Source organism: Manis javanica, chromosome X (genome assembly GCF_040802235.1).
Source record: "Manis javanica isolate MJ-LG chromosome X, MJ_LKY, whole genome shotgun sequence".
In the NCBI taxonomy this organism is placed as follows: domain Eukaryota; kingdom Metazoa; phylum Chordata; class Mammalia; order Pholidota; family Manidae; genus Manis; species Manis javanica.
The window spans coordinates 12,909,898-12,936,449 of record NC_133174.1 but is presented as its reverse complement, the minus strand read 5'-3'; the positions used below and the strand labels follow the sequence as shown (position 1 = coordinate 12,936,449).

The window sequence follows — 26,552 nt, the reverse complement described above, 5'->3', positions numbered from 1 at the left end:
ATTTTTAAAACAAGGAATCAAAATTTGATTACTCCAAGAGAAGAAAGGGAAAGAGTGCTTGGGGAGAGAGGGAAGTGAAAAAATAAATAAATAAACGTAAAGGACAAAACAGGAAGATAGAAATAAGTCCAACTACATTAGTAATCACAAAAAATGTGAGTACTTAAATTATCCAGACAATAGAAGTTATTATAAAAATGTTTTTTAAGATATATGTGGTTTATAAGAGACAAAACCTAAAACAATACTGAAAGGTTGAAAATTTAGTGGAATGAGATATACTAGGCAAATGCTAACCAAAATGAAATTGGTGTAATTATACTAATATCAAAACAGATTTTGAAATTTTAAAACTTATATTATTGGGGATAAAGAAATATTGTTATTAGATGATCAAAGCATAATTCACCAAGAAAATAAAGCAATTTGAAACCTAGAGAATACTAACATAGCTTTAAAAGGTATAAAGCAAAACTTGTAGGAGATGTTAACAAATCCATAATTATAGTGGGTGTTTTTAAACTTCCCTTGCTCAGATACTAATAGATCATGCAGAGAAATAATCAGGACATAGAAAATTTGAGTACCACAAGAAACAAATTTGATCAAGTGTGCATACATTGGATGGGCACCACGTTCTTTTTTGATTGTTTCTACTCTCAGCGAAACATGAAACCTGAGGCACAGTCTTCAGCTGAGAGTGAAGATAGGGAGGAATTATCAGAGGGTTGAAGAGAGAAGAATGTATGAAATAGTCTGTTAAGGGAAGAAGAGAATGATGGATGAGGGATTTTAGTATGATTGTTGGACAGCACTAAGGGCCATTAATTTTGAGTGATTTCAGTCAGTATGGCTGTGTGTTTTTCTCCAGCCACATGCAGCTGTACAGGTGCCCTGCTAGAGTAGACAGAGTCTAATTCAACCAGAGCTGGGGTTTTGCCCAGTGAGTATAATGGAGTGAGAGGGGGCAAGGGATCAACAGATAACCCGTATCTTCAATAAGCTGTTTCAGATTAAAGGTAAAGAGGGATAACTCCCAATTCTTTTTATGTGGCCAATACTCTGTGATACCATAGTCAAACATGACATAATGGGAAATAATGTTATAGAGGAAATTCACTTATGAATATTGATGCAGAAATACAAAGTAAAATACTAATAAAATGAACCCAGCAATGTAAGAAAATTCATCACAGTCAAGTGGAGTTTACCCAAGAATACAAGGAAATTTTCTATAAGAAAATCTATTAATATAATTTACCACATTAACCAAAGAGAAAAATGGTGTGATCATCTCAATAGATCTAGAAAACCATTTGATAAAATTCAGTATATAAAACTTTTTTAAAGCACCTCTTAGCAAACTAGGCATTCAAGGGGATTTTATTATCCTTATAAAGGACAATGCTAAAGAAAAATCTACCAACATCATAGCTAATGTATTGGTGAAAGATTGGAAACAATATCTTTAAAGTCAGGAACATCAAGGATCCCCTCTATCACTCCTATTCAGCATTGTAATTGTGACCCACATACCAAACATGAAAAGAAATGAGAGGTATAGAGATGATACTTATTTGCAGATATAAGTGCCATAGAATCCCAAAGTGCTGGAACTGAAGTTCTCAATTTTTAGAGTAAGTTTTAAGGTGATGTGTTATGCAGCAATGAATAATACAGAAGTTTAATCCTAGGAGAGTTGTTAGGGAACCAACCACTTACATAGCTGATTGGATTCAAGTTTCAGTCTTACTTGAGAGCTTGTTTCAGTTTGATTAGATAGCAAGTGATGTCATGTTTAGCTTCTGGGTTTGTAAATATTCTCTTTTCATTACTTAATAGCAAAGAGAAGTGCCAGGGTAACCAAAAGGTATTTTAATTCCCAGTGTCCTACTTCACAGATACCCTTGTAATTAAGTTGATTCCTGTCATCATTTACAGTAATTTTATATATTCTATTCCTATGACTGTATTCTACAGTATAAAGAAGTGATTTACAGAAGAGGAAACTAATAAACATGTGAAATGCTAGCTCAGCTTCACTAGTAATTTGAGAAAATAAATCAAAACAGTAAATTGAGACTGAGATTGGCAACAATTTTAAAGGAGAATTCTAAGTGTTAGCAAGATTGTAGAGAGGGATAATTATCATACACTAATCATGGGAAGATCTACAGTATTAGTTAAGGTAGGCTAATGGCTACAACAGACAAAGCCACAAATTGCATTGACTAAACACAAGTCTATTTCTCATTCATGTAATAGTCCAGCGTGGGTCCAGGTAAATAGGGTTGTCATCCAGAGACCTGGGCTACCAGTGGCTCTGCCATCTTCAACGTTCAGCACTTGAGGTCACCCTGGATGTCAGCATCCAGCTGGCAGATCAGGAAAGAGTATAGAAGATTGTTCATGGGAGGGTTTTTTGGCCAAGGAATGGAAGTTGTGTACTTCACTTCATTCACATTCCTTTGGCTAGAACTTAGATACATGGTCACATCTAACTGCATGGGAGGATGGAAAATGTAGTACATAATAGTTCACACTTCCCATTCCTGGGGGAGGATCCCACATCCCTATCCTGTTGAACTCAGAAATGGCCATGTGACTTGCTTTCACCAATGAGATGAGGGAGGAAGCAGTATGTCACTTCTGACCATCAGCCTTCAGAGGCAGCTCAGGGTTTGCTGTGTCTTTGCCATGAGATGGGCGTTTTGGGTACAGGCTGCTCCAGTAGCCTGGTTCCTAGAGGGAAGATAAGACAGCAGAACCACAGATGATGGGGCACAGATGAGAAATAAACATTTGCTGTTATAAGCCACCGAGAGTTTAGTGTTTGTTATGGTGTTACAGAAAATAGTGGCAAACCTGGACTGGATCACTGACGGAAGAACCAAGTGGTACCTGGAGGTCTGGGACTGTTGAGGTTTTATTTCATACCGGTGGGCTCAGGGGAGTAATCCCCCAAGGTCTGAGCCCTGAGCACAAGCAAGGGGAGCAATTTATATTATTTTGATACGTGGCATTTCGGCATGCATGGGCAAAAGAGGAGCCTGGAGGAAAAAAGCGGTTTGCTGACCTTGACGGCTGTGTTCAATATTTTCCTTATCAATGGTAGCATGGGGGCCAAGCCTTGGGCCCAGTGCATTCTAGCCTTAGGGCACCTAACCTTTTGTCTCATTAATAGGAGCCCAGAAGGGCACTTTGCCTGAATTAGAAACAAAGAAGTGGAGAAGGTAAGACCGGCCAACAAATGGCTGGAGTTAAAGGACAGACTGCCCAGCTGTTGGCTCCTTGCCCTCGATGAAACAATGTATAGGCTCATCTGTCTCTGGCCTCCTCTCCTGGAGTCGAGGATGTCATTGTCAGTCCCTGCAGCAGGGATCTGCATAGCTCTCTGGGCAGCTGCTGTTGACTGTGATCTGCCGCAGCCTCCTCCTCCATAGCCCTACACCTGTCACCTCGGAAACAGTTTTGAAGTAGTAGAGTGGCTCTTACTATAGAATTTGTCACGTATACTAATTTATTTCTTCAGGCAAAGTACACAGTTTAGTAAAAGAAAACAAAAGATTTTTATGAGTGAGCAAAATTCAGGCCTAAAGAAGGGGAAAGGCAAGACTTGGGGGTGCGGAGGGTGCAGAGTTGCCAGGGTGTTTCACTCAAACATATGTCAATGGGATAAAATACATCCACTAGCAGTATTTACGGTAAAAATAATAAAGGGCACCTAGGCTTTGTTTTTTCCTCATAAAAATAATGTTTACATCAAACTAACTTGCATATTGTTCCCCAACCACATATCTTCATCTGATTTCCTGAAATAATTATATAAGAAAGAAATAATGTGAATGAAATCTATTCAAATAGATCAATAATAGTATAGTTAGCAGTTAATTGAGTACTGATTTGAGCCAGATGCAGTCCAGAATGCTTGATACAAATGAACTCATTTGGTCCTCACAACCCTGTGAGGTCTAGGTACTATTGTAAATCCCCATTTGATAGATGGAGACACTGAAGTAATTTGCTCAAGGTCACAGCTGGATTGTGGTAGAGCTTTGATCATGGGCAGTGTGTTTCTAGAGCCTGTGCTCTTAATACATTGAAGGTTATGTGTGGGTATAGATATAATTATATTTTTAAAAGATTGGAAAAACAGCATATGGTTAAAATGATCGTATCTGAAGCCATAGGCTTAGTCTAGACAAATCTACCCACCTTCCTCCTGTTGTTTGCAGTGTGCCTGTTTGTGTTTAGCTTGTAAAATTACATCATATATGGAGGACTTTCTTCCCCCTCCACTTTGATAGCTGATGTAAGCAAAAGACCCCAGAGCTCTAAAGAGACTGCCTGTTGGGTGGATCACTGAAACCAGTGAATGAGAATGCAAATGGTGCAGCACAGGCCACGTCTAATGAGGGGGGAGTGACTCAAGGACCAAGCCACAGGGGCATCCTCAGACCAAGGGACAGCAGACCAGATTGCAGACTACCTCCCAGCCATTTCGGTTTTTATGCATACATCAAAATGGAACCTCCCACTACTTCCAGCATAATGCATTATTTGTATAGACTTAGAGGGAAGCAAGTTTTAATCTTTGCCATAACAATACCCCATAACTTGGTGGGCTTAAACCACAGAAATTTACTTACAGTTCTGGAGGCTGGGAAGTCTGATGTCAGGGCACCAGCAAGGTCGGGTTCTGGTTGGAACCCTCTTCCAAGTTACACACTGCTGGCTTCTTGTTGTGTCCTCACATGGCAGAAGAGAGCAAGCTAACTCTTTGGCCTCTTCTAAGGGCACTAATCTCATTCCTGAGGGTTCTGCCTGGTGGCTTAATCACCTGCCAAAGGCCCCACCTCCTAACATCATCACTTGGGAATTAGATTTCAACATATGTATTTGGGGGAGACACAAACATTCATCCATAATTGAGTATTCTGCTGAGTGTAGTAGCACTCCAATTTAACATGGTTTGCATGTGCAGTTTTTGATGTGGGGATCTCCAAAATGCCCAGACTGCTTTCTGTAGTGGAACAAGGGGCTCTGACAGTTAAGCCCAAACTGAAGAATCAAAGAGGTGACTTTCAGTTAACAGGATAGTGACATTTCATAATCCAAACCACACTTGACAGTGTGTGTAAGCGGTTACTGCTATTACTCCATTTGTATAAAATGTCCAGAATAGGCAAATCTACTGAGATACAAGGCTGTTTGTCTCAGTGGACTCACAGTTGATGGGTATTCCAGGAGGCGTCTGAGTTCTTTCTCTGGATCTCTTGATGATTTCCTGCCCCAGGGTTAGCCAAATGGCCTTAGAATAGAAAATACATACTTATACATTGTTGGTACATAGTGATTTTTTTAAAAAAGAACTACAGTAGTTCACTATTGGAATAAAACTTGTACCTTCACTTAGCCATTCCTTAGCCTCAGTCTAGTTGGCTTTAAGGTCATTGATTTGCAATTGTTGGCTATAGAACTATATCAATATACTGAATGCTATTGCCCCTGAGGGCAGTATCAGTTGAGTTTTAGATGTTTTGGAAGAGGGCATAGATTAGTTAAAGGAAAAAGTGAAATATTTAATTCCTTAGGGTGGAACCATTTGAAACTATGCCAATTTTTTTTTCTTTTACCTAATAACTGGCAGTATCACTTTGAAAGTACCCAACAGTTTTTTCATAAGCCCTCTTGTAAATAATTTGGTACCCTTTTGAGTAACATATATTTTTTTACCTGGCAAAGCTCTGCCTGTTATGACATTTTAATGGATACATATTTCTTTGCATATTTTCAAGAAAAGTCAACAGAGTGTTTATGTGACTCTTTTCCTGCCTTATCTATTTTATTTCTAGGCACAGTTTATTAGGACTTACTTCTTAAAAAATAATAGTTTTGGTGAGATAATTTGCTTACCGTGTAATTCATCTATTTAAAATATATAATTTAATGTTTTTTAAAAAATATATTCACAGAGTTGTGCATCACCGCAGTCAATTTTACAGCATTTTTACCATCCCCAGAAAGGGGAAAAAACCTGTTAACAGTCTCTCACTCCTCATTTCCTCCCACAGCACCTCCACCCCCACCCACTGGCCTAGACAACCACTCATCTGCTTTCTATCTCAGTAGATTTGCCTATTCTGGACATTTTATACAAATGGAGTAATGCAATATGTGGCCCTTTGTGACTGGCTTCCTTTACTTAGCATAACGTTTTCAAGGTTCATCCAGGCTGTAGCATATATTAGTACTTCATGCCTTTTTATTGCCGAATAATATTTCATTGTATAGGCCCCATTTTGTTTATCCATTCATCAATTAATGGACATTTGAGTTGTTTCCACTTTTGGGCTACTGTGAATAATGCTGTTATGAACATTGTGTTTACTTTCTTTATGTGAAGATCTGGGTTTTTAGTGACTCAGTTGCCTTTTTAAATACCAGTGATGTCATAACTTAATAGGATCCCTGATGTCCTCTTTCTTAGTGCCTCCTTTTTAGGCACATGAAGTGTCTGGATTATAGACAAGGCAACAGAGGCTCAGAGGGGGTAGGCAGCTTCCCTGGGCATGCAGAGGTAGAATGGTGGAGTGGAGCCCCGCATCCAGGTTCATTGCTTTACCAATTGGTATGGAAACATGAAGGCGGGAAAAGACCTGATAAAGCGCATAGTGCACAGATTTGTAAGTCTTTCAGGCTTTTCCTGTTTGCCATTTCTTCTGTTTGTCATTTATAATAATATGAACTGGTCTGAAAGCATAAGAACAAGAACTCCAGAGTGATGAGAACTTCAGAGTGCGAAGGTTCCAAAGAGATTTTGGACTCTGATATCCTCATTATACAGATGAGGAGACCAAAGCCCAAAGAAGTGATGCACATCTTGCTGTTGGTGGCTGAGCAAGGACTGGAACTCCCATCTCTGTTTCTTGTCCTGGCCCTTGTTGTTCCCCCTTAAAGCGAGCATTCATTGCCCAGGAGCTGGGTGACGGTGCTGAGTCATTTTGGGTCTCTTCTCTCATAGAGCCCCATCACAGGGCTACTGTCAGCCAGTCATGAGCAGAAGGACGCCTGGGTGCGGGATAACATCTACAGCATCCTGGCCGTGTGGGGCCTGGGCATGGCCTACCGCAAGAATGCTGACCGAGATGAAGACAAGGCCAAAGCCTACGAACTGGAGCAGGTAATGCTGACTGGAAGCTGTGTCTTGGCCCCTCAGCACCTTTACTTTGAAATGAAAAGCCAAAGAGGAAGTAGCTGTGTGTGCAGAACAGTTTGGTGCAGGTGTTGCCTCCATTTCTGCTGTAGATTATTTTGAGGAGGCACTTAGGTGAACTCAGCCTCCATTTGTCTTTCACTTTGAGATTTTTCCCTCCATAGGAAACAACAAAAGTCACAGCGAATAGGAAAATAAAACATCCAAATTTCTGATTAGCTATGTTTCTTTCACACATGGTGTTAGTTTTATATGTACTTACGTATGAGGTGTCATTATAAACTAATAAGAATCAGCACCAGAACTAAACATTCCAAAGTGTATACTCTTTGGAGTAGTCATGTTGAAAGGATATTTACCCAAACAGTTTGCTGCTGCTTAAAACATTTTTGGGATTTCCCTTCAAAATGATGCTTTTATAGTTTGAGTCATTCCAAAGCAGTCTAATTTTAGTCACCCTTTAATTTTGACCACATTGTCCAATTTTCATGCCTGTGTTACCAGACAGCACAGTGAAGTCCTGTTATTCTCCAAAATCAGAAACCAGCATACCCACCTGAGCAAAGATTTGCCGTCATTGAGTATGTAAGAAAACAGTCTGCCCCTGAGTGCAGGAGGTATTTTCAGAGTATTCTGAGTAATAGCATTGAAGCAGGGAACACTGACGTGTAAAGGTATACTTCTCTTGGCATGAGAAATATCTTGGCAACAATATGGATGGACCTAGATAGTCCATAAGAAAAATCAGGATTTTTCTTTGCTTCATACATTCCTCATTGGCCCTCACAGCATAGATCGTGAGGTCTAGGGGGAGTTCTTATGGCCCAATGGGGGCTTGTTTATAGCAACCAAAGTGGGCATGAGTGGCAGTCAGTCTTAACAGCAGCAGGGAAGCTAAGAGAGGAAGACTGTCTGTGGGAGCAAGGGAAAGACACTTTGGATCTGACTAGACATGCTGACGGGGAGGTGATGAAATCACCCTATCTTGGAGTAAGGCACGAATGGGTAGTTTTTTTGTTTTTAATTTTTTAATTGAAGTATAGTTGATATGATATTATAATAATTTAAGGTGTAAAACATAGTGATTCAACATTTATATACATTATAAAATGCTTACCATGATAAGTGTAGTTACCATCTGTTACCATACCAAGTTGCTATAATATTGACTGTATTCCACATGCTGTACCTTTCATCCCATGACTCACTTACTTTATAACCAGAAGTTTATACTTCTTAATCCTCTTCACCTATTTTGCCTATTCCTCCACCCACCCCTCCCCTCTGGCAACCCACCAGTTTGTTCTCTGTACTTATGAATCTGTTTCTGGGTGGGTGGGTGGGTGGGTTGGTTGGTTGGTTGGTTGGTTGATTTGTCCATTTGTTTTGTTTTTTAGATTACACATATAAGTAAAGTCTTATGTTATTTGTCTTTCTCTGACTTATTTCACTTAGCATAATACTCTCTAGGTCTATCCGTGTTGTCACAAATAAGAATGGGTAGTTTTAAAAATGCCTACAGCAAACATTGAATACTCCTCCAAGAAGTTAGATGGCTATTACATAAGTCAGTCATTCATGTAATAGTATACTAATCTGATATCAGTATCCTCCAAACTTTCCATCCTCCTTTGAGACAAAGTCAAAGTAAAGACTGCCTGTCTACACACACACACACACACACACACACACTCCACCTCCTCTGAGTTGACTAGATTTGTAGCTCTGTGACTGACAATAGAGCATGAACAGGCTGAGTCATTTGATTTGTTGAGTATGGTTAATTAAAGGAGACATCTCTCTTGATTCTGGAAAATAACACAAGATATTCCAGTGATCCTCAACGCAAGGATGCTATTGTATTTGGGACTTAGAGGCAGTACAGTTATTCATTGTGCGAGACTGTTCTGTGGATTACAAGACACTTAGAGTCCTTGGTCTTTACTCACTAAATGCCAGTAGCCTCCATCCCCATCATGGTGACAATAAAAATTGCCTGCACCCCCACATTTCCAGATGCTCTGCTGCTCCTGGGGGACGCCCAATTGGGAACCACTGTGCTTCCTTATAATGGAAAACAACTTTCCTTTATTTAAGGGAAAGTCAATTGACAAATGTTTGTGTTATATATTGCAGGAAATGTTGATTACACCTTATGATTATGAGTTAACATTTTCTGCCTCAGCACTACAGCACGGAGAAGACAAGTAATGACTCTATAGCATCTTACTATGCTGACAGACAGTGACTGCAGTGGGGTGGGGAAGACTTGGTAATACGGGTGAATGTTGAAACTACAGTGTTGCTCATGTGAAACCTTTATAAGATTATCAATGATACCTTAATTAAAAAAATTTCTGCCTCAGAAGAGTTTATGACAAAGTGAGATTATATTCTAGAATCTTGGGATTTCAGAGGCAGAAGGATCTGAAGAATGATCCAGTCCAGATTTTTCTTTGGCAATTAACTTTTATGGCCCTTCACTACATGTATATTCTTTAAGAGAGGAAATGCTCATGGCCCTGGGGTTCCTTAGCCAGGCTACTCTGTCCTACAAAATATCCTGTTCTCCAGCCACTTATAGTTTTAGTGTTGTTAATAGGATGTATTAAGACCAGTCTTTCAATAAGCCTGAATTGTGCAGGAAGTAGGAGGCAACATAACTTATTGACTAAGAGCTTAAACTCTGGGGTCAGATGGTCTGGGCTCTGTCTTAGTTCTACCACCTGCCAGCTGGGAGATTTTAGCAATATTGCTTCATCTCTCTCTCTGGTTCCTCATCTATAAAGTGGGGTAATAATAGCACCCACCTCAGAAAGTTGTTGCAAGAATTAGAATCCAGCTAAAATATCTGTACAGTGCCTAGACAGAATGTCTGATTGTCACAGTATTATTATTTATAATGATAATTAAATAATTGGTTGTAAGACATTTAAGAAACCTTGGCAGCTACTTGCATTTTCTAAGAACTTTACTCAACAGTTCAGTAATGGTGTCACTATTTTGCTGAAGCATCATTACTTGGGCAGGCATGGTGGGCTTAATTTCTTCTTAGCATAACAAAAGTAAGTTACTAGAATTATGGCATAAAGCTCCAGAGTAGTAGGCGTGTAAAAATTGTCTTGCTAAAACATCAGTAAGGAGTTACTGTACTGCATTTCAGAGCTGGGAGGTGCCACCTGGTCCAACCCCTTTATTTGAGGTAAGTCATTTCTTGAAGATTTTCTTTCTTTGTGATGGAGTAGAGAGGTGGAAGTAATCTAAACAATTGAAATGTGTTTATGCTGAGGATCTGCTTTCTCAGGGAAGTCTCCAGGCAGGCCTGGCTTACCAGCCAAGTAGTGTGGAGGCTGTTAAAGCAGAGAAGCTGGCGTTGTTACTGATCCACTTTATTTCCACAGAATGTGGTGAAGCTGATGCGGGGTCTTCTCCAGTGCATGATGAGACAGGTAGGTGGATAACAACAAATGTGTTTTTGGATCATTTGAGTAGGCATTTTGTCATTTTCATGGTGACAACTAACCTTCTTAAAGTGTTTTGAACTGTTCTTCTCAAGAGGAAGAGAAATGGAAAATAATTTGCTTACTTTCTCCTTTTCAAATTATCTTCAAAAATTTTATTCTACTGTAGAACCACAGACTCAGGACACTGCCTCAGGAGCTCTTTTGAAGAGTTACCTTTATAAAGGAGAAATACACTTTTTAAAAAATGAAGAAAATAATGTTTTTAAAAGCCATTCCTACAAGGTCATGTACTATTGTTTATTCTGTTGAGTTTTTAAAAGGGTTTTTCATTTAAGTTGAAATGCTTGAATTTTTAAAATTTGACATTACTATTTCTGGAATTTTCAGTGAGGGGTAAATGAAACTATTCACTGAGCACATACCCCATACGGAGCATCATGGTAGGGTCTGTACAGATTCAAAGATGAATATGATACTATCCATACCTTTATTCAACATGTGCCCAATTAGTCTTCAAAGGTATGGTCACTCTTTTCCTTTCAACATAAGGAAAAAAGAAGTTGCAATTTAAACAGGTCTTCTTCTTCCCTCCTTCTCTCATTGTGTGCATACTGAGTGTCACAGCTCATGCTGGGGGTACGCGATGAGGAAACCATTTGGCTTGACCCCTCACCCTGCAGAGTTTGTTAAAGCCCCACTAGGCTGGGACATTCCTGGTGATGGGCAGGAAGATGCCTCTGCAGAGCCCCTCTGTGTGTTACTCACTATATCCATCTGCTGCCTTTTATCCATCTGGTTCCCCGAGGTAGCAGATAAGAGGTCTAGATCCAAGAGACTGACCCTAGGCATGGCTTCTGCCAGCCATGAACCCTATGGAGTTAGCTATGTGGAGCTGGCTTGCTTTCTCCCTCAGGTGGATAAAGTGGAGAAGTTCAAGCACACTCAGAGTACCAAGGACAGCCTGCATGCCAAGTACAACACGGCCACTTGCAGCACTGTGGTGGGCGACGACCAGTGGGGCCACCTCCAAGTGGATGCCACCTCCCTCTTCCTCCTGTTTTTGGCCCAGATGACTGCCTCTGGTGAGCCAGGGCTCTTTGAGCCCATTGTACAGGTAGTGACAATCCAGAAGGGAGTGGGGAGGGGCAGGCACTGATCAGTATTCAAAATAAACTATTACTGTAAAGAAAAGGCATGCTTCTTTATAGTGTAGCGTGCATTGACTCTGTGATATGCTGACAGTCAGCCTCCCGAGCACTTGCAAAGCGAGGGCTGTTGAGCCAGACTCTGCGAACATCTCTCTGGTTCATCCAAAAGCTCCCTTACTGTCACTGTCACTTTATTTCCATAGTGACCTAGACCAGATCTACCTTCAGCAGTTCAAACATCTGCAGACAGTGCCATGCCTCCTCTTAGGGTTTTCTTCTCCTGGATTAGCAGACCTGGCTCTTTAACTCTTCCTCTCTCTGCCGAGGTCACCCTCTACTAAACACCTTCTTTTATCTGAATTACATTCAGACAATGTAATTTCTCTAGAGTTCAGCAGTGTGCCAGAAGTGGTTGATCAGTCTGGTGCACCCATGCTGAGTGGGCCAAAACCTTCCAGATGGTGAGCATGGCTCCTGTTGAAGCTTGAACTGTTGACTTCCATGCCAGCCTCCAGAGCTCTAGGCTGTGGCCTGTCTCTGCAAACCAAATGGCCTCCCTAACAATGGGGTCTGCTGTGACACTCCCCAGGGCATTAGGTCCCTTAGCTGCTGTGTCTCAGAGTTCTTATCACCAGTCCTGAGTTAGAGGCTTCCCATGTATTTCAGACTGCAAATGTGAAACTCTAAAGTCAGCAAAAATCAGTAAATAATATTGTTATGGCTTTGCTAATAAACCAGGCATTTAAAAAAAATTATTTTTGGTTATGAACATTAATGTGAGCTCACTGTGGATATTTTGAAAAATATAACAAAATACCAAAAAAAAAAAAATTCCACTGCCAATTTTCACTTGAATGTGTCTCTTCCAAGTGTTTTGTGTTAAAATACTTAAGGTCATATTGAATGCATAAGTTCAGTTTTTATTACATAGTAGTATAATTTAAGCATTTCCTCCATGATCTTACAAGTTTTTCATAAAAACAGTTTTAGTGACTTTATCAATGGCTGTACCATACCTAGGTTAACTATTCCTTTATTCCCTTTTTTTTTTTGCCATTATAACTAATGTTGCAACACCAACTTTGACCCCATCTCTATTTGCTTCCTTCCATTAGATAATCATTCAAAGGCTACTCTTGCTTATTGCTAAATTGTTTTCAGAACAGTTTACTAGTTAAACTTCCCCCAGTGATGTACTTTTTGCTATGCCCATACCAGCTTCAAGAATTCATACAAAAAATACCTGTGTTTGCCATAACCAACTAAACATTCAAGGACCCAAGCAAAGTCCAGCTCTCTTGGTCACTGTCTACTTCAGCACATTGATGCAGTCCCTGGGCAGGTCCTCGGAATGGGCCTTGCCACGAACGAGGTCAAGGGCCATCTCCTGAAATTGGGGGCTCTACTTTTCCTGTCTGCCATTGGGGAAAAGTACCCACCCTTTGGCTCACTCCAAGATAAGGACAGTGTGTGGTTGCTCTGCACTAAAATCCTTGCTTTTTTGGAAACTGCACAAATTCTACATGTAACAGAAGGCCCCACACCTTCTCTTTCAATCCTTTCTACTCAAAGGCACACACACAACAATGGACCCCATCTGCCTTCTTTCTCTCCTTCCTTCCTTCTCTCCCCCGTCCTCCTTCCCAAGATTAGACATTTATTGCTACCATTTACTTGAGCCCTAATTTTTGATGCCCTAGTAAGAAAAGTAGAAATGGGGGTAAAAGGGTTTATTTCCTATTGTGATATTTGTGACATTGTTTGTAATTGGCAGCTCTCACTTAATAGCAGAACTCTATAACTTCATTGTTTGTTTTTTTACTAGGTTTACATATTATTTTCACCCTGGATGAAGTGGCCTTCATACAGAATCTTGTTTTTTACATAGAAGCTGCATATAAAGTCGCTGTAAGTATCAACCCCAGTATTTTTTCCCACATGTCCCAGTTGTCACGAAGAATGGCTCAGGATGTCAGTAGTGCCAAAGTGACAAAGGTGGATTTAAAGAAACTTGAGAAGTCTTTATGGAGAGGGTAGGACTTTGGTGGTATCTTGGAGGATGACTACTTAGATAAGCACAGGGGAGGAAAAAGGGTACAAAATCTCACAAGCAGTTGCCGAGGCAGGAACGGACTCTGAGTATGTGTGTGGTGGGGGTGCTTGGGGAAAGGGGTGCAGAGTGAAGGATAAACTTGGGCTGAAAGTCAAGTTTGGAAGACTAGAAGAAAGCAGAGTCAGCTGCTGGGCAGGCAGGGGTGGGATCAGATAATGGAAGTATGGCCATCCAGAGAGAAATCTGAATGTGACCTACCAGAGAATAAGCAGTTTGTCATTTTAGACTGTGGTACAGGGGAGGGAGCCGATCAAAGCAGTTTTTGAGGATGAGTCACTTGGCACCAGGGCTGGAATGAAGATGGGTTGGAGCACGGAAAGGCCCAGACGTGAGGAGTACTCAAGGAGGAGTCCTGGGACTCTGCTAAAAGGCATGGGCTAAAGTCATTCTCGTGTGGCTAAGTCTATATTTCCACATTTTGAAAATGTTCATCTTTGAAGATCAAATAATAAATACAAAAATTTTGACATTTGTCCTGTTCTTGTTGGGTTGTAGTCTTTCAGTAGTTCATGTAGCATTATTTTAAAGCAGTATCCAGTGCTTGGGTTTCTTAAGTTAATATGAATTATTAAATTTAGATATGGATATATCAAGTCCTCTCTGGACAGAGTGTTCAGAGCCAATTCCTTTAATCAGTTTTCAAATACCAGGAAAGTTGAGAATTCTGTGCCTCAGTTTTGACTTTAGCTCCCATTATTTGCCAATAGGTAATACTAGAAATAGGTATTAAATTATTTAAATGGCTTCACTGGCTTCACCTAGTTACAACTCATTTGTTAAAGTTTCTTCATTCTATCTTACAATTTAAGTTCAAAGGAATTAGCTAAATAGAGGGCCAGTGTTTTATTTGAAATGAAGATACATAAAATATTTTGCTCTCCAAATCAAGAGTTTCTTACAAGTTAATAACTTTTAGGAATAAGGCAATTGACAGTTTTTTACCTGCATTTTTGTTCCATTTGAGTATTTACTTGTAAAACTTTGTGCTGAGATCAGATGAACTGAGATTGAGGAAGAATACAGCATGAGTGTAAAAAGCCATGAGTTTGGTAGCCTTCATGAAGAGATATTCATATTTCATTATGCCTATGGTAACATAAAGGAATCATTTTACCATAGCACTTCTCATATACCTCTTTTTCCTACTCTGATTACTACCTTTTTCTCCCACAGGACTATGGAATGTGGGAACGTGGAGATAAGACTAATCAGGGCATTCCAGAATTGAATGCAAGCTCTGTAGGAATGGCCAAGGTCCTGTTTGTTCTTCCTTCTGTGCCTTTTTACTGCTTTGATTTGGTTCTCATAGTTAGAGGGTTGAATTTAATCTGATCAACATATTTTCTAAAAGTCAATAGCAAGTATAAAATTCAAGCGGCACATGGGCCCCAGCCAACTGAAATTACAGGTAAAGGATGCAGGTTTCCTATGCTGAAATCTGCATGCGCCTGAAAATAAGTGTGCTCTCTCCTCATTATCCATTGTTATTACCCACAGGTCCGAGCTCTCACTGTTGTCTAAGAAGCTGGATGTGTGATGTCCAGTCTTCTTTCCTGGGTTGTAAAGAGGGCTGAAGAATATGACCACTTTGCAGAGCAGGGCTCACAAGTTCAGAAGTAGACAGGGTCAGGTCAGGCAAGTAACATAAGCAAGTGAAGCAGCCAGATAGAAAAATATTGGGGGGTGTAGCGGACACTGGGAACTTCCTCGAAAGGTATCAGTTCAAAATCATTTTAAAAACTCCAGGCTAATCAAAACACACCTGTGGGGGTAGATTCAGTTTGCTGACCACCAGCTTATGTCTCTTACCATAGACATTCAGCATGCCTCACTCCTTCAAGACTGAAGTGTATTTTTGGACAGAATGAAGACTCCAGAGCTAGAACTTTTGAAGCAATAATAAATATGTTCTGTTAAGGTCAACTTACAGAAAACATACTTAATACTAAAAGAATTAACTTTTCAAAGTGCCAGATATGCTAATGTTAGAAGTTAATCACTAAAATGGGTGAAAAAAAAGCCACCCATGAATTTAGTGCCCCCACCCCACTAGTACAATATTATGAACATGTTGATGTTTCATGTTTTGGTAGAAGACCAATTTCATTTTGGGAAACGTTTTTCTGTTTTCTCCTTGTTCCTGCAATGAGCAGCATCATGCAGGGAAGGTCTGATCCACTAAAGATCAGGACAGAACATGACTATAGGACACTTCAGCTGTTTTTTAAAGATGTGTTTCATCACCATTGGGAAAAATATATGCTAGATTGCTTAATGAAAAAGGAGTAGCAGATATTAGCAGATATCAGAGTGTATGTTTACTAGTAATTCATACCTGTGCTTGTAGGCAGCCCTTGAGGCAATTGATGAATTGGACCTTTTTGGAGCCCATGGAGGACGCAAGTCAGTGATCCACGTCCTGCCTGATGAGGTCGAACACTGCCAGGTAACAACAGCTCAAGCCTCTCATGTTCCAGAGAGCAGAGAAGGAGACTCATGGAGTGGAAGACCTGGGCTCTAGTTCAGATTCCTCACCTTTCTATCTTGGTGGCACTTAGCTTCTTTGAGCTTCAGTCCCTCATCCATAAAATGGGCATACTGAGACCTTCCCCTCCTGCTGCACAAGGTGGTCATAAGGATCAGAGTAAATCAAATGAGTTTATCAGAGCACTTTGTAAGCCAGAAAGTACTATGCAGATGTAAGACACCACAACGATGGCATTGTATGGAGTTAGCTATCAAGGCAACCTTGTTTTGCCAGGGGCAAAATCTGTTTTATGTGTTTTGAGCACATAAGTGGTTTTCTCTCTGGTTTATTTCACGATACCCCCAAATTGAATGACTAGTAAACAGCAGTTCACTTGGGGAAGGGAGTGGGGATGGGTGGAATGGATAGTGGAGGAGAGATGAGATGGAGAAAAGGCAATTTAATAGAACCTTCATGAAACAGGCCAGAGAAAGGAGTGATTTGATGCAGATTAGGGGACAACATCAACCAGCTAGTAAGTCCCCAGCTGCTGGCCAGTAAGCAAGTTCTTATTTAGGGAGGGCCCACAGTGTGCCAGGGATATAGGAGTGGGATGCATGACAGCTAGTGAGCAGAGAGCCTCCAGGGGAAAGTGTGTTTCCAGGCAGAGAGCACCTAGGGAAGAGTGACTACTTGAAGACCTGGGCCTGGGGTGTCAGCTGGCTGTAGACAGTGTGGCTTTGTTCTGAAGCTAAAGGGGCCCCTATCTTTATCTCTCTTCTAGCTTATTCCATTTTTTCTCATTAAATAGTTCTTAATGGGGAACATGCTGTTTCTTGGAGTATGGTATAACAGTCATGGTTGTGTGCATCTTAGTAGATGTGTAATCCCAGGTGGAAATTGCCTGAGCTTTGCAGCCATAGGGGTGTGGGTTAGAATCCTTGCCCTGTCACAGACTAGCTGTATGCCCTTAGGCATGAGTCTCTATCTCAGAATCCTCATGGGTGAATTAGACATGGTACCCAAATTCCTTCTTCACATGGAAGATTAGATAAGCTTATATTTGCAGGGGTCTAGCCCACATGTCTGTACATGCTAGATCCCAGTGTTTGCTCCCTTTTCTTTCCAAATTTTTCCTTTTAATTCACCTTCCTTTAGTTTACAGTACCTAATCCAACCACTAATAATTGAGGCCTTATTACAGTGCCACTAAGGAACCCATTCTTTCTAGGACTAAATGAATTCTATTGCTTACCATTTCGCCTGACTGTGTGGTCTTCTGAATTTTAACTCCTTTAAGTGTTTCTGGGTCACCCAGTCCAACTTGTCACATTTGATAGAAGCAGCACATTTCTCCATGCTGGCTCCATATGTGTGTTCTTCTCTGTCTATCATCACAACCAGAACACCCTAGCCTGCTGACACAGGTAGTCCTTAGTTCAACCTCTGTTTGTCCTAGAGGCCCAGCAAAGTCAACAGAAGGCACAAAGGGAGACAAGCAGTTCTCAGCATGGTCTCCAGGCAGTACCACACTCTCTCAACCCCTTTCCCTCCCTCCTGCAAGGAACAGGAACCATTGGCTAGATGGATGAGGCTCCCCAGCAGGGGCCATGTTGGTAGCACAAAGTTCTGCTCATAATTGGCAAACTCATCAAAATGTCCTCTTGGGGCTAAGGTCATGGTCTCTGATACTGTGTGTAACTATTAGTACTTCTCAGATTAAAGCCACCTCTTTGTTTTTCATTCAGTCTATCCTGTTCTCCATGCTGCCAAGAGCATCAACATCTAAAGAGATTGACGCTGGACTTCTTTCCATTATTTCTTTCCCGGCCTTTGCAGTGGAAGATGTGAACCTTGTGAATGTGACCAGAAATGAAATTATTTCCAAGCTCCAGGTACGCATTGATCACACCAGTGCCCTTCTGCCCTCTGTGAGGTGCCCCTTTCACACACTGATGCTGAGCAGCTTGCCCAGGCCTTGGTTCTCCATGAGGTCAGTGGCTTAGTTTATCTAAGTGGACTCACAGAGTAAGGCATCCAAAACTGAGTCTACAGGCCAGAAAACAAGTCTTGGAGTGATTGGTTCTCTTCCTAAGTAGCAGAGCTTGAAATCAGGCTGGCACCTTTGAGCCCCAATTCCTACCACTTCTGTCCTTCTAAGGCAGAGTTTCTTAACCCTTTAGAGATTACAGACAGACTCCTTTGTGAATCTCTGGAAAGTGATAAAGTCCCTGTGCCTGTCCCAGTATCCTCAAAGTTTACACATAATTTCTGGGGACTTGACAATCCCAAAGTTAAGCTGAGGTAAAAAAATCCCTACTCTGAGGTGAAATGTAGGAACTATGACAAATTACACTGAACTGAGAATGTTAGTAAGTACTCCAGCCAACTGAAATAATTGGTAAAATGATGAAGAATGTAAGTTTTCTAAGCCTAAATCTGCATGTTGATGATCCTACTTAGAGGTGGTGAAAAACGCTTTTAGCTTTTGGAAACAAAGGGGTTACGGGGTTTCCAATCATATCCCCTTAAAGAAGACACTGTCTCACTCGGGGTTCAGTAGAGAAAAAGGGACCAGTGTAGCTTGTCCAAGTAGGCAGGGAGTTAATGCAGGACATGAAGTGTTTAAAGGGAAGCAGGTTCAGGACTCCCAGAGCATTAGGGGGATGGCTACAAGGAGCACCCTTGCCTCTGTGGCCGGTGCTGGAGCAGCCCCCATACAGTCATGAAAGGGGAATGGACACCCAAAACTGCGATCCAGGGATTAGGGAGGCAGATTGAGTCCTGCCACTGCCCTTCTTTCTTGACACCCAGGAAGCTGGAGAGGAACACTGGAGCCTGCAGCAGGAGAACCAGCAGCAACCGCCTTAAACCACAGGAACCCCCACCGCACCCTGCAACTCCTTGCAGGCTCCTTTGTATCCAGAGCCTACCTGCAAGGAGTCTGGAATGGTCTTTTGGCTTCCCAGTCTTTGAAGCAGAAGCAGTCCAATCCGAGTGTCTGCCTTCTTGTCTTCTCAATCTTTTCACTTTGCAACGAGTCAGAATGAAAGGATGGTCTTTCACTGAACTCTCAGTAATTATTCTTACAGCCCTGATACTCTGATGGAAAGTTCTGTCATTCTCTTCCCAGCACTGACCAAACCCGAATTTACTTTGCTTATTACTTAAAAATAACTTCTGTGCTGATAGCAAAGAGCACTTGGTACATATTTCATTACTAAAAGAGTCATGGGGAAGGGAGTGAAGAGCTGACTTGAATCAAAATAAAAAGGCAAAGAAATGCTTCTGTTTCATTAAATGTGCTTTTTTTCCTTTGTCTTCTTAGGGGCGTTACGGATGCTGTCGCTTTCTTCGAGATGGCTATAAAACCCCAAGAGAGGTTGTATTTAAATGTTGTTTCTCATGGTTTCTTGACTGCTTCATATCTAAGTCGCCACTGTGGTGTTCTTCCTCTGTTGTATATGTTGGAATATTCAAAAGGGAAGTCTTAATTTTGGAGTCAGCAAGCCTGGAGTTAGGCAATAGAATAGTAAGACCGTCAGGAGGACAGCAAGCTCATGGTTTAAAAGCAGCTTGTAGACAAGGACAGACAGTTCTGTGGCTCACACATTTTCTTAAAGACCAAATGTGGCCGCATCCTTGGATTTCTTTGTAATAGTGACTGATACAATGATATCAATAAAACAGTCTGCTGAGCACTGTGATAGGCAAATTGCCATTTATTTGTTAGAGATAGAGGAAGCTTAATAAACTTCCAAAGAGTCCTATGTATATTTCTGAGTCACTTTTCTGAAATTTTACAGTGGAAAACTGCCAAAAATAGCATCTCCCCATTGTAGCAGAATCCTAATCATACCAACCTCAAAGCCATATTGAATCAGAAAACAAGGGAAATCCAGTGAGGTACAATAGTACTATTATGTAAGTAATCTGACATCACCTTTCAGAAGTTTTGCCTATTTGATTCCAGGACCCAAACCGATTGCATTACGACCCTGCTGAACTCAAGCTCTTTGAAAACATTGAATGTGAATGGCCTGTGTTCTGGACGTATTTCATAATAGATGGGGTCTTCAATGGTGATGCCATTCAGGTAAGAAAAGTCTATGTGTTGTGTTGCTAAGCAGCATTTTCATCCCACTAGTGTGCTGCTTATTATTAGAACACAGGGTTATGCAAGAATTTAGGGCACTATTTCAGTTATCTGTTGCCACTTACCCAAAATTCTGCAGTTTGTCAGGGCTCAGCAGGGACAGGTTGTCTGTGCTTCACCCGGCATCCAGTGGGAGGGTTCAGTGGGGCAGGAGGATCTGCTTCCGAGACAGTCTCACATGGCTGGCAGCTTGATGCTGGCTATTGGCCTGGAGCTCAGCTGGGCTGTTGGCCTGGCCTCAGTTCTCCTTCACATGGGTAGCTTGAGCTTCTCACAGCCTCTGAGCAGATAGGCTTTTCACATGGTGCTTGTCTCCCCCAGAAGGCAAAAGCAGAAGCTGCCAAGCTTTCTCAAGCCTTAGGCCCGGAACTGGCAGTGTCATTTCTGTTGCGTTCTGTTGCTTAAAGGACCGTCCCACACCTACGGGGAAGGCCCTACACAAAGCCATGAATACTAGGAGGCAGGGTTCATCAGGGACCACCAAACAGTGTTCTACAGACAGGATTTGTTGTTGCTGTAGTTCTTACAGACCAGCCTGTGGTTTTGCTGTCTTTGGCTCTAGTTAAAGGGTATTCTCAGGTAATGTCTTATTTAATATAAAGGCCTCCTAATTGGTCTCCCAGACTCCAGCTTCACTCCCTGCTGTTTCTCCACACCATTGCCAGGGTGATACTATTAAAAGGCAAATTAGATTCTGCTAATGCCTTGTTTGAAAACCTTTGCATAGTTTCCTCATTGCTTTTACGATGAAGTACAAATTCTTTATCCCAAAATCATCTCATTTGTAGGGTCCTGTGAGATCTGGCCCCCATTTTCACCGCTGTACCCCAGTTTCTTACTATTTCCTTCCTTCCTTGCATTCTGTGATCCAAACACGCTGAGAGCCTTTCAGTCCTTTAATAAGCCACGCTGCCTTTCCCCTCTTCTCAACAGCCCAGGACATGCTTTCCGCTCCCAACTGTGCTTCCCGCCTTCACTTGATTCATTGTGTTTTTTCTTTCAGAAAGCCTTCTCTGCCCCCAAAAACCTGGGTCAGGTGTCCCTTTATATTCCCCACGGTTTTTATAACAGCATGGCACCTATAACTGAATTTAGTCTCCCGTTTGCCTGTCAGTGGACCCTGGTAGAGGCAGACTATCCAGTTTATGAATATATTCCCTGTGCCTAGTACATAGTAAGTGCTCAATAAATATTTGTTAATGCAATGTGCATTCATTCAAGACAAGGTTTCTTTAGCATTTGCTGCTGTGTATACTTTGGTGAGCAGAACAGACCTATCCTCATGAAGCTTATGTGAATGAATGACAAACTCCAATGCTTTGTCATTTTTTTTAACCTGTTTGGATCACATATTCTGGGGTGGGATGAGCAATCTAAGCTTTAGTTTTCGAAAACTGCCTCTGCTTAGGAATGCTGAGGTGAGGGGCTTCAGAAGCAGCAGTAAGCTTGAAATGTTAATGTTCCCCCATTGTTGATTCTTACTCTTTCTTACACCTTAGTGATTATCTCAGGTCTTTTGTTTCCTGTCTTTTTGTCCCAGAACTGAAAGATCACAAAAGAATTGAGTTGGAATTTCAGTTGTGCACAAGCTTGACCAGAAACAAAAGACTAATAAATAGATAAGGCTGTGCTTACTTCCTACCTTGTTTTCTAGGTCTCACAGAATTTACTACTCTTACGCCTGTGCTGTCCCTTCCACTTGCTGCCCAGTGACATTTGGAAATGAGGCACCCCTGGTCATATTTTGCTGTCCATAAATTTCAAAAGAAAACATGAGATCCAGAAAGCAGTTGACTGGGCTGTCTAAAGATGAATGTATTTAATAGCTGGGTGACAGGTTAAGGGCTTTTTCCCCTTTCTTCATTTCCCTTTTAGTACATAGGTTTTTATTACTGCCTTTTTAATTTAATGGAAATGTTTACATCAACAACTTTTATTATGTTGAGTAGCACATCCTAAGAATTGGGGCACATGCATCATAGTATATACACTTCCTTTTCCTCACATCAGATTCATTCAGCAACTATTTCTTGAACAACAAATGAATGAGGGCCTTTTAAGTGGAAAAGTACCAATAAGTGGAAATGGGATGCATTGCTTAAGATCTGGCCTCCACTCCAAGAAGTTTGTAGTTTAACTAGTGACACAAAATTTAAATGTGTGAGAAGTTAAGAGTGAAATATTTAAGTCGTGAGTTAAGACAACACTGAGAAGACCAATGCTTTTAGCTCCTGCTAACGTTGGCTGTCAGCAGGAGTCTGAGTTCCTCCTGCCCTCCTGGATGTGCAGAAGGTATTTGTGCATTTCTTGGCCCTGTGTCCTACTACTAATCTGTTTGTAGCCAAGAGAGCTGTTTTTCTATGTTGCACTGTCTTTACAGCACTAATGACCCCTCTTTCATACCATGGGGGATGGGGCTATTTTCCAGGTCCAAGAATACCGAGAGGCCCTGGAGGGAATATTAATCAGGGGCAAGAATGGGATCCACCTGGTGCCAGAACTCTACTCCATCCCACCTGACAAGGTAATGAGACACGAAACGCTGCTTATCTAGAACAATGTGGGTTGGTGCTTAGCTTTCTGGTATTTTTCATCCCTCTTTCAGACCTAAAATTCTTCCTCCAGGAGAAGCCTTCAGTAGTGATCCTGTTATCACAGGAGTTACGGCTTTGGAGCCCTACTTGACCAGGGCTGGTCGAGGGAAGTATCATTTGAGGAGCTTCAGAGGATATCTGTCCCCCAAACCCAGGCCAAATGGACCTAAAAAACCCATTGACTGTTGGGCACCATGTTCTCGCACATTTCCACAGAAGGAGGAACAGACTCTCCCTGAGGAAAGGGGAGAGAGAGATTAGGGATGGCTGGGAAACTCTTCCTTTGAGTCAAGCAGTTCCCAAGCTAGAGCTGGAGTAATCACTCAGAAGCTGTTCTGTATCAAGGGGAGAAAAACTGATCAATTTCTCAAGAAGTTGCCCAAAGAGTTTTGTTCTATCCAGTTTCCTAAACTGGGTCATGATGGACCTATGTATCTCAGCAGGAAAATTTCCCTGTGCATATTTCATGTTTAGAAGAAAAGAATTCTTGATTCAAGGCTATTTGTCCTTCAGATACTCCTGTTGCTTCAAAGCTTCATTATTGCATTTTCAGGAGGAAGAGACTTCACAGAGCAGTGTCTCCTGCCCAGTTGACAGGGCCTGCAGGAGATGTAACCCCGCAGAAGCTGTCATGCAGCAGCTCGGGTTTAGGGTTTCTGTGATTGAATCAAGCCCACAAGCATATGGTCAAGGGCTGGCAGAGGCTTTTGAAATGATCCACCTCAGCTCAGAGTGGTTATGGAACTGTCAGCTCAGCTTAGCACTGGGCTTCTCCTGGAACCAGACCCAGGTTCAGGGCCTCCCCACAACTCCATGCTGCCTCCAAATGCGTGGTAGAGAACCCTCACTGTATAGATAAGGCTCATGGGGCTGTTTTCTCTAAGCATCAGACCCAGATTTCCTATGAATGCATTCATTTTCCTGTGTGGGATATATGTGTTTGTGGGGGAGTGGCTGATGGTGGGGACTGGACAGTTACTTCCAGTGTCTGCATGTTCAAATTGCCCTTTTCCCAGTACTGAGGCATTTGGCAAAACAAAATTAGTAATGGGAGGTAATTCGGAACCTGGAAACAGAACAAGGAAATAAGGGACTTCGTAGGTATTTCACATATTTTATGGTAGAGAGTATCTGTGTTTTACTAAAAGGCACATTTTCCTGACTGTAGTAAATGCTAGGTTATAAGCTATACTTTTCTTTCTGATGAAGAGTGCTGAGTACACATTGTAAAAAGTTACTCTGCAACATTTTCTCTTCTAATATCCACACTGACTTTTGGGTTTCTACTTGTCTGTACAACATCCTCTTATCCAGCGTGTTTACATATAACCTAGGAACTGATTTTGAACACTATTTTATGTTGACCACAGTTTGTGTTGGCTGCTTCCAGATGACAGCTGGGAAGGTTCACCTATCACATTAATAGCATGTAGAGACCCACTTTTGTGCAAATTAGATAAAGGGCCTCAGCCTTGGAGTGGCTGCAGCTCCAGGCCAGGGTGGCATTCAGCCTAGATTTCAGCCTCACTCATTTCCTCAGCCAGACATGCCTGTGCAGGGTGCCACCATCCACAGGACCCTCCATTGCCCAGCTAGAACTAATGCAAGTGTGCCCCACAAACATGTGTTGAGCCCTGCTCTGGGCCAGGCACCAAGCGAGGTACTGGGGTGCAAAGGGGTTACAGTGCCAGCTCTGCAAGCATACAAGCTAGTGGCAAGGTCAGAGGAGCTGGTTCGTGGGATGGAGGGCAGACATGGGGTAGAGGCAACCAAGGCCTGGTGCCCCAGAGACCCTCAAATGGATCAGAAGGACTGGGATGGAGACACGGAGAGGGACACCTCCACAGGGAGTCAGGAGCCAGCCTGTGGGTGGGAGGAGGGCAGACCTGTGCTGTCTTTTGATCGGACACCTTATCTGCCTTCTGTTCTTTGCATCAACTGTTTCTCATTGCAGATCTTTGTAGTCTGTCTTAATGCTGCTTATATTTCAAATAGCTTTAATGTACAATCTGATTATAAAAGTAATCCTGCACACTGTAAAAAACATCCAGGATTCTGTAGAAAGAAGAAAATACTAATCTCTAATCTTACCACCCAAAGATGACCACTATGACACTTTGGAGAACCTTCTTCCATACTATTAGCCTATTTGATTACTTGATTACTGGTGACATTTAATTCTGTTCAGTTTATCTATCAGGTTTTCTTCCTGTTTAGTACTAAACAAATTTTTAAACTTTTGGTAAATATATTAATATCACTGATTAGTCCACAAGCAAAGAATGATGTTCCCCTATGGAAAAGGATAAGTGTTCCTATTTCCTTTGACTGGCTTATGTTCTCTGGAGGAAAAAGTCACTAGCATTACCCCCAACCAATGTTGTAATGACAAAATCTAAAAGTCAGCGTGGAGTTTACAACAGAGAAAGTTGTAAACTAACTTTTACAACGTGTAGCCAGCAGTGTCCATCAGAAAAATAACAGCTTATTTTGATGAGTCAAAAGCTCCTAATGGATTCAGCTTTTTAAGTCCCCGATAGAAAATTAGTGATCTTATAGTACAATTGTTTTCCCTCAGTAAATAGCTCTACCTTCTGGTAATTTTCTTGCATAGACATACAGAGTTTATGAACCTTTGGATATAGCAAAATAGAAGAAACCTAATAGAAGAAATTAGCATCCAGCAATACACTGGCATGGTCTATAGGCTGATGTTTTAGACCATTGTGCCCATAAGTCAGCCAGATGGAAATATGAGTTTATAAACTTGTTGTCCAGAGCTGTGCTCAAGGAAGGCAGGCCAGGCTTCCATTGCCTGTCTGCTTTTTGCAATCAGTGTGCTTGTAAGAACACTGGCCTGGAAGCAGGCCTAGATTTGAGTTCATCCACTGCTGCTTTTAGCCATGTGGGCACCCCTGCCCCCTGTGCCAAGTGTTTTATCCTCCTCTGCCCCTCTGTCCCAGTTCTCACACAGAATTGGGTTGGAGGATCAAATGAGTGGCATTTTGTAAATCCTCAGTGTACTGGCCAATGTAGGGTGGCATTGGCCTTTTTATCCTCTGACATTCTGACTTTGAGTTTTTGTGTCTTTGCCAGGTAGATGAAGAGTATAAGAATCCTCACACAGTGGACAGAGTTCCTCTGGGGAAGGTGCCCCACCTGTGGGGTCAGTCCTTGTACATCCTCAGCTCACTGTTGGCAGAGGTAGGGGATGTGGGGGCTTCACAGACTGGAAACTCTGATTTCAGGTACCAGGGACCCCAGAAGAGTGCAGAGGCTCTCTGCTTGGTGTTGCTGTGAATGTCTTTGGCATCCTCATGGGTTTGAAGTTGACTGAACTGGGTTGGCTCTGAGGCTTGACACGTGGGCCTGTGTCTCCATATTAACTGTGTTA

General features: G+C 41.7%; 1 protein-coding gene across 7 annotated transcripts in view; it reads left to right on the top strand.

Moving 5' to 3' along the window:
* Window positions 1-26,552, top strand: part of PHKA2 (phosphorylase kinase regulatory subunit alpha 2) — a 61,415-nt gene that overhangs the window by 4,096 nt on the left and 30,767 nt on the right. For 5 of the 7 annotated variants that reach the window (XM_073227608.1, XM_037020452.2, XM_037020450.2 and 2 more), the window contains exons 3-13: window positions 7,025-7,183; window positions 10,618-10,665; window positions 11,594-11,762; window positions 13,654-13,736; window positions 15,115-15,195; window positions 16,289-16,387; window positions 18,157-18,303; window positions 19,737-19,790; window positions 20,382-20,504; window positions 22,993-23,088; window positions 26,255-26,362. In XM_073227608.1, coding sequence (XP_073083709.1) covers window positions 7,025-7,183; window positions 10,618-10,665; window positions 11,594-11,762; window positions 13,654-13,736; window positions 15,115-15,195; window positions 16,289-16,387; window positions 18,157-18,303; window positions 19,737-19,790; window positions 20,382-20,504; window positions 22,993-23,088; window positions 26,255-26,362 — 1,167 coding nt within the window. The remainder of the gene's footprint in view (window positions 1-7,024; window positions 7,184-10,617; window positions 10,666-11,593; window positions 11,763-13,653; window positions 13,737-15,114; window positions 15,196-16,288; window positions 16,388-18,156; window positions 18,304-19,736; window positions 19,791-20,381; window positions 20,505-22,992; window positions 23,089-26,254; window positions 26,363-26,552) is intronic. The other 2 variants (XM_037020453.2, XM_037020451.2) reach the window with 2 other exon arrangements.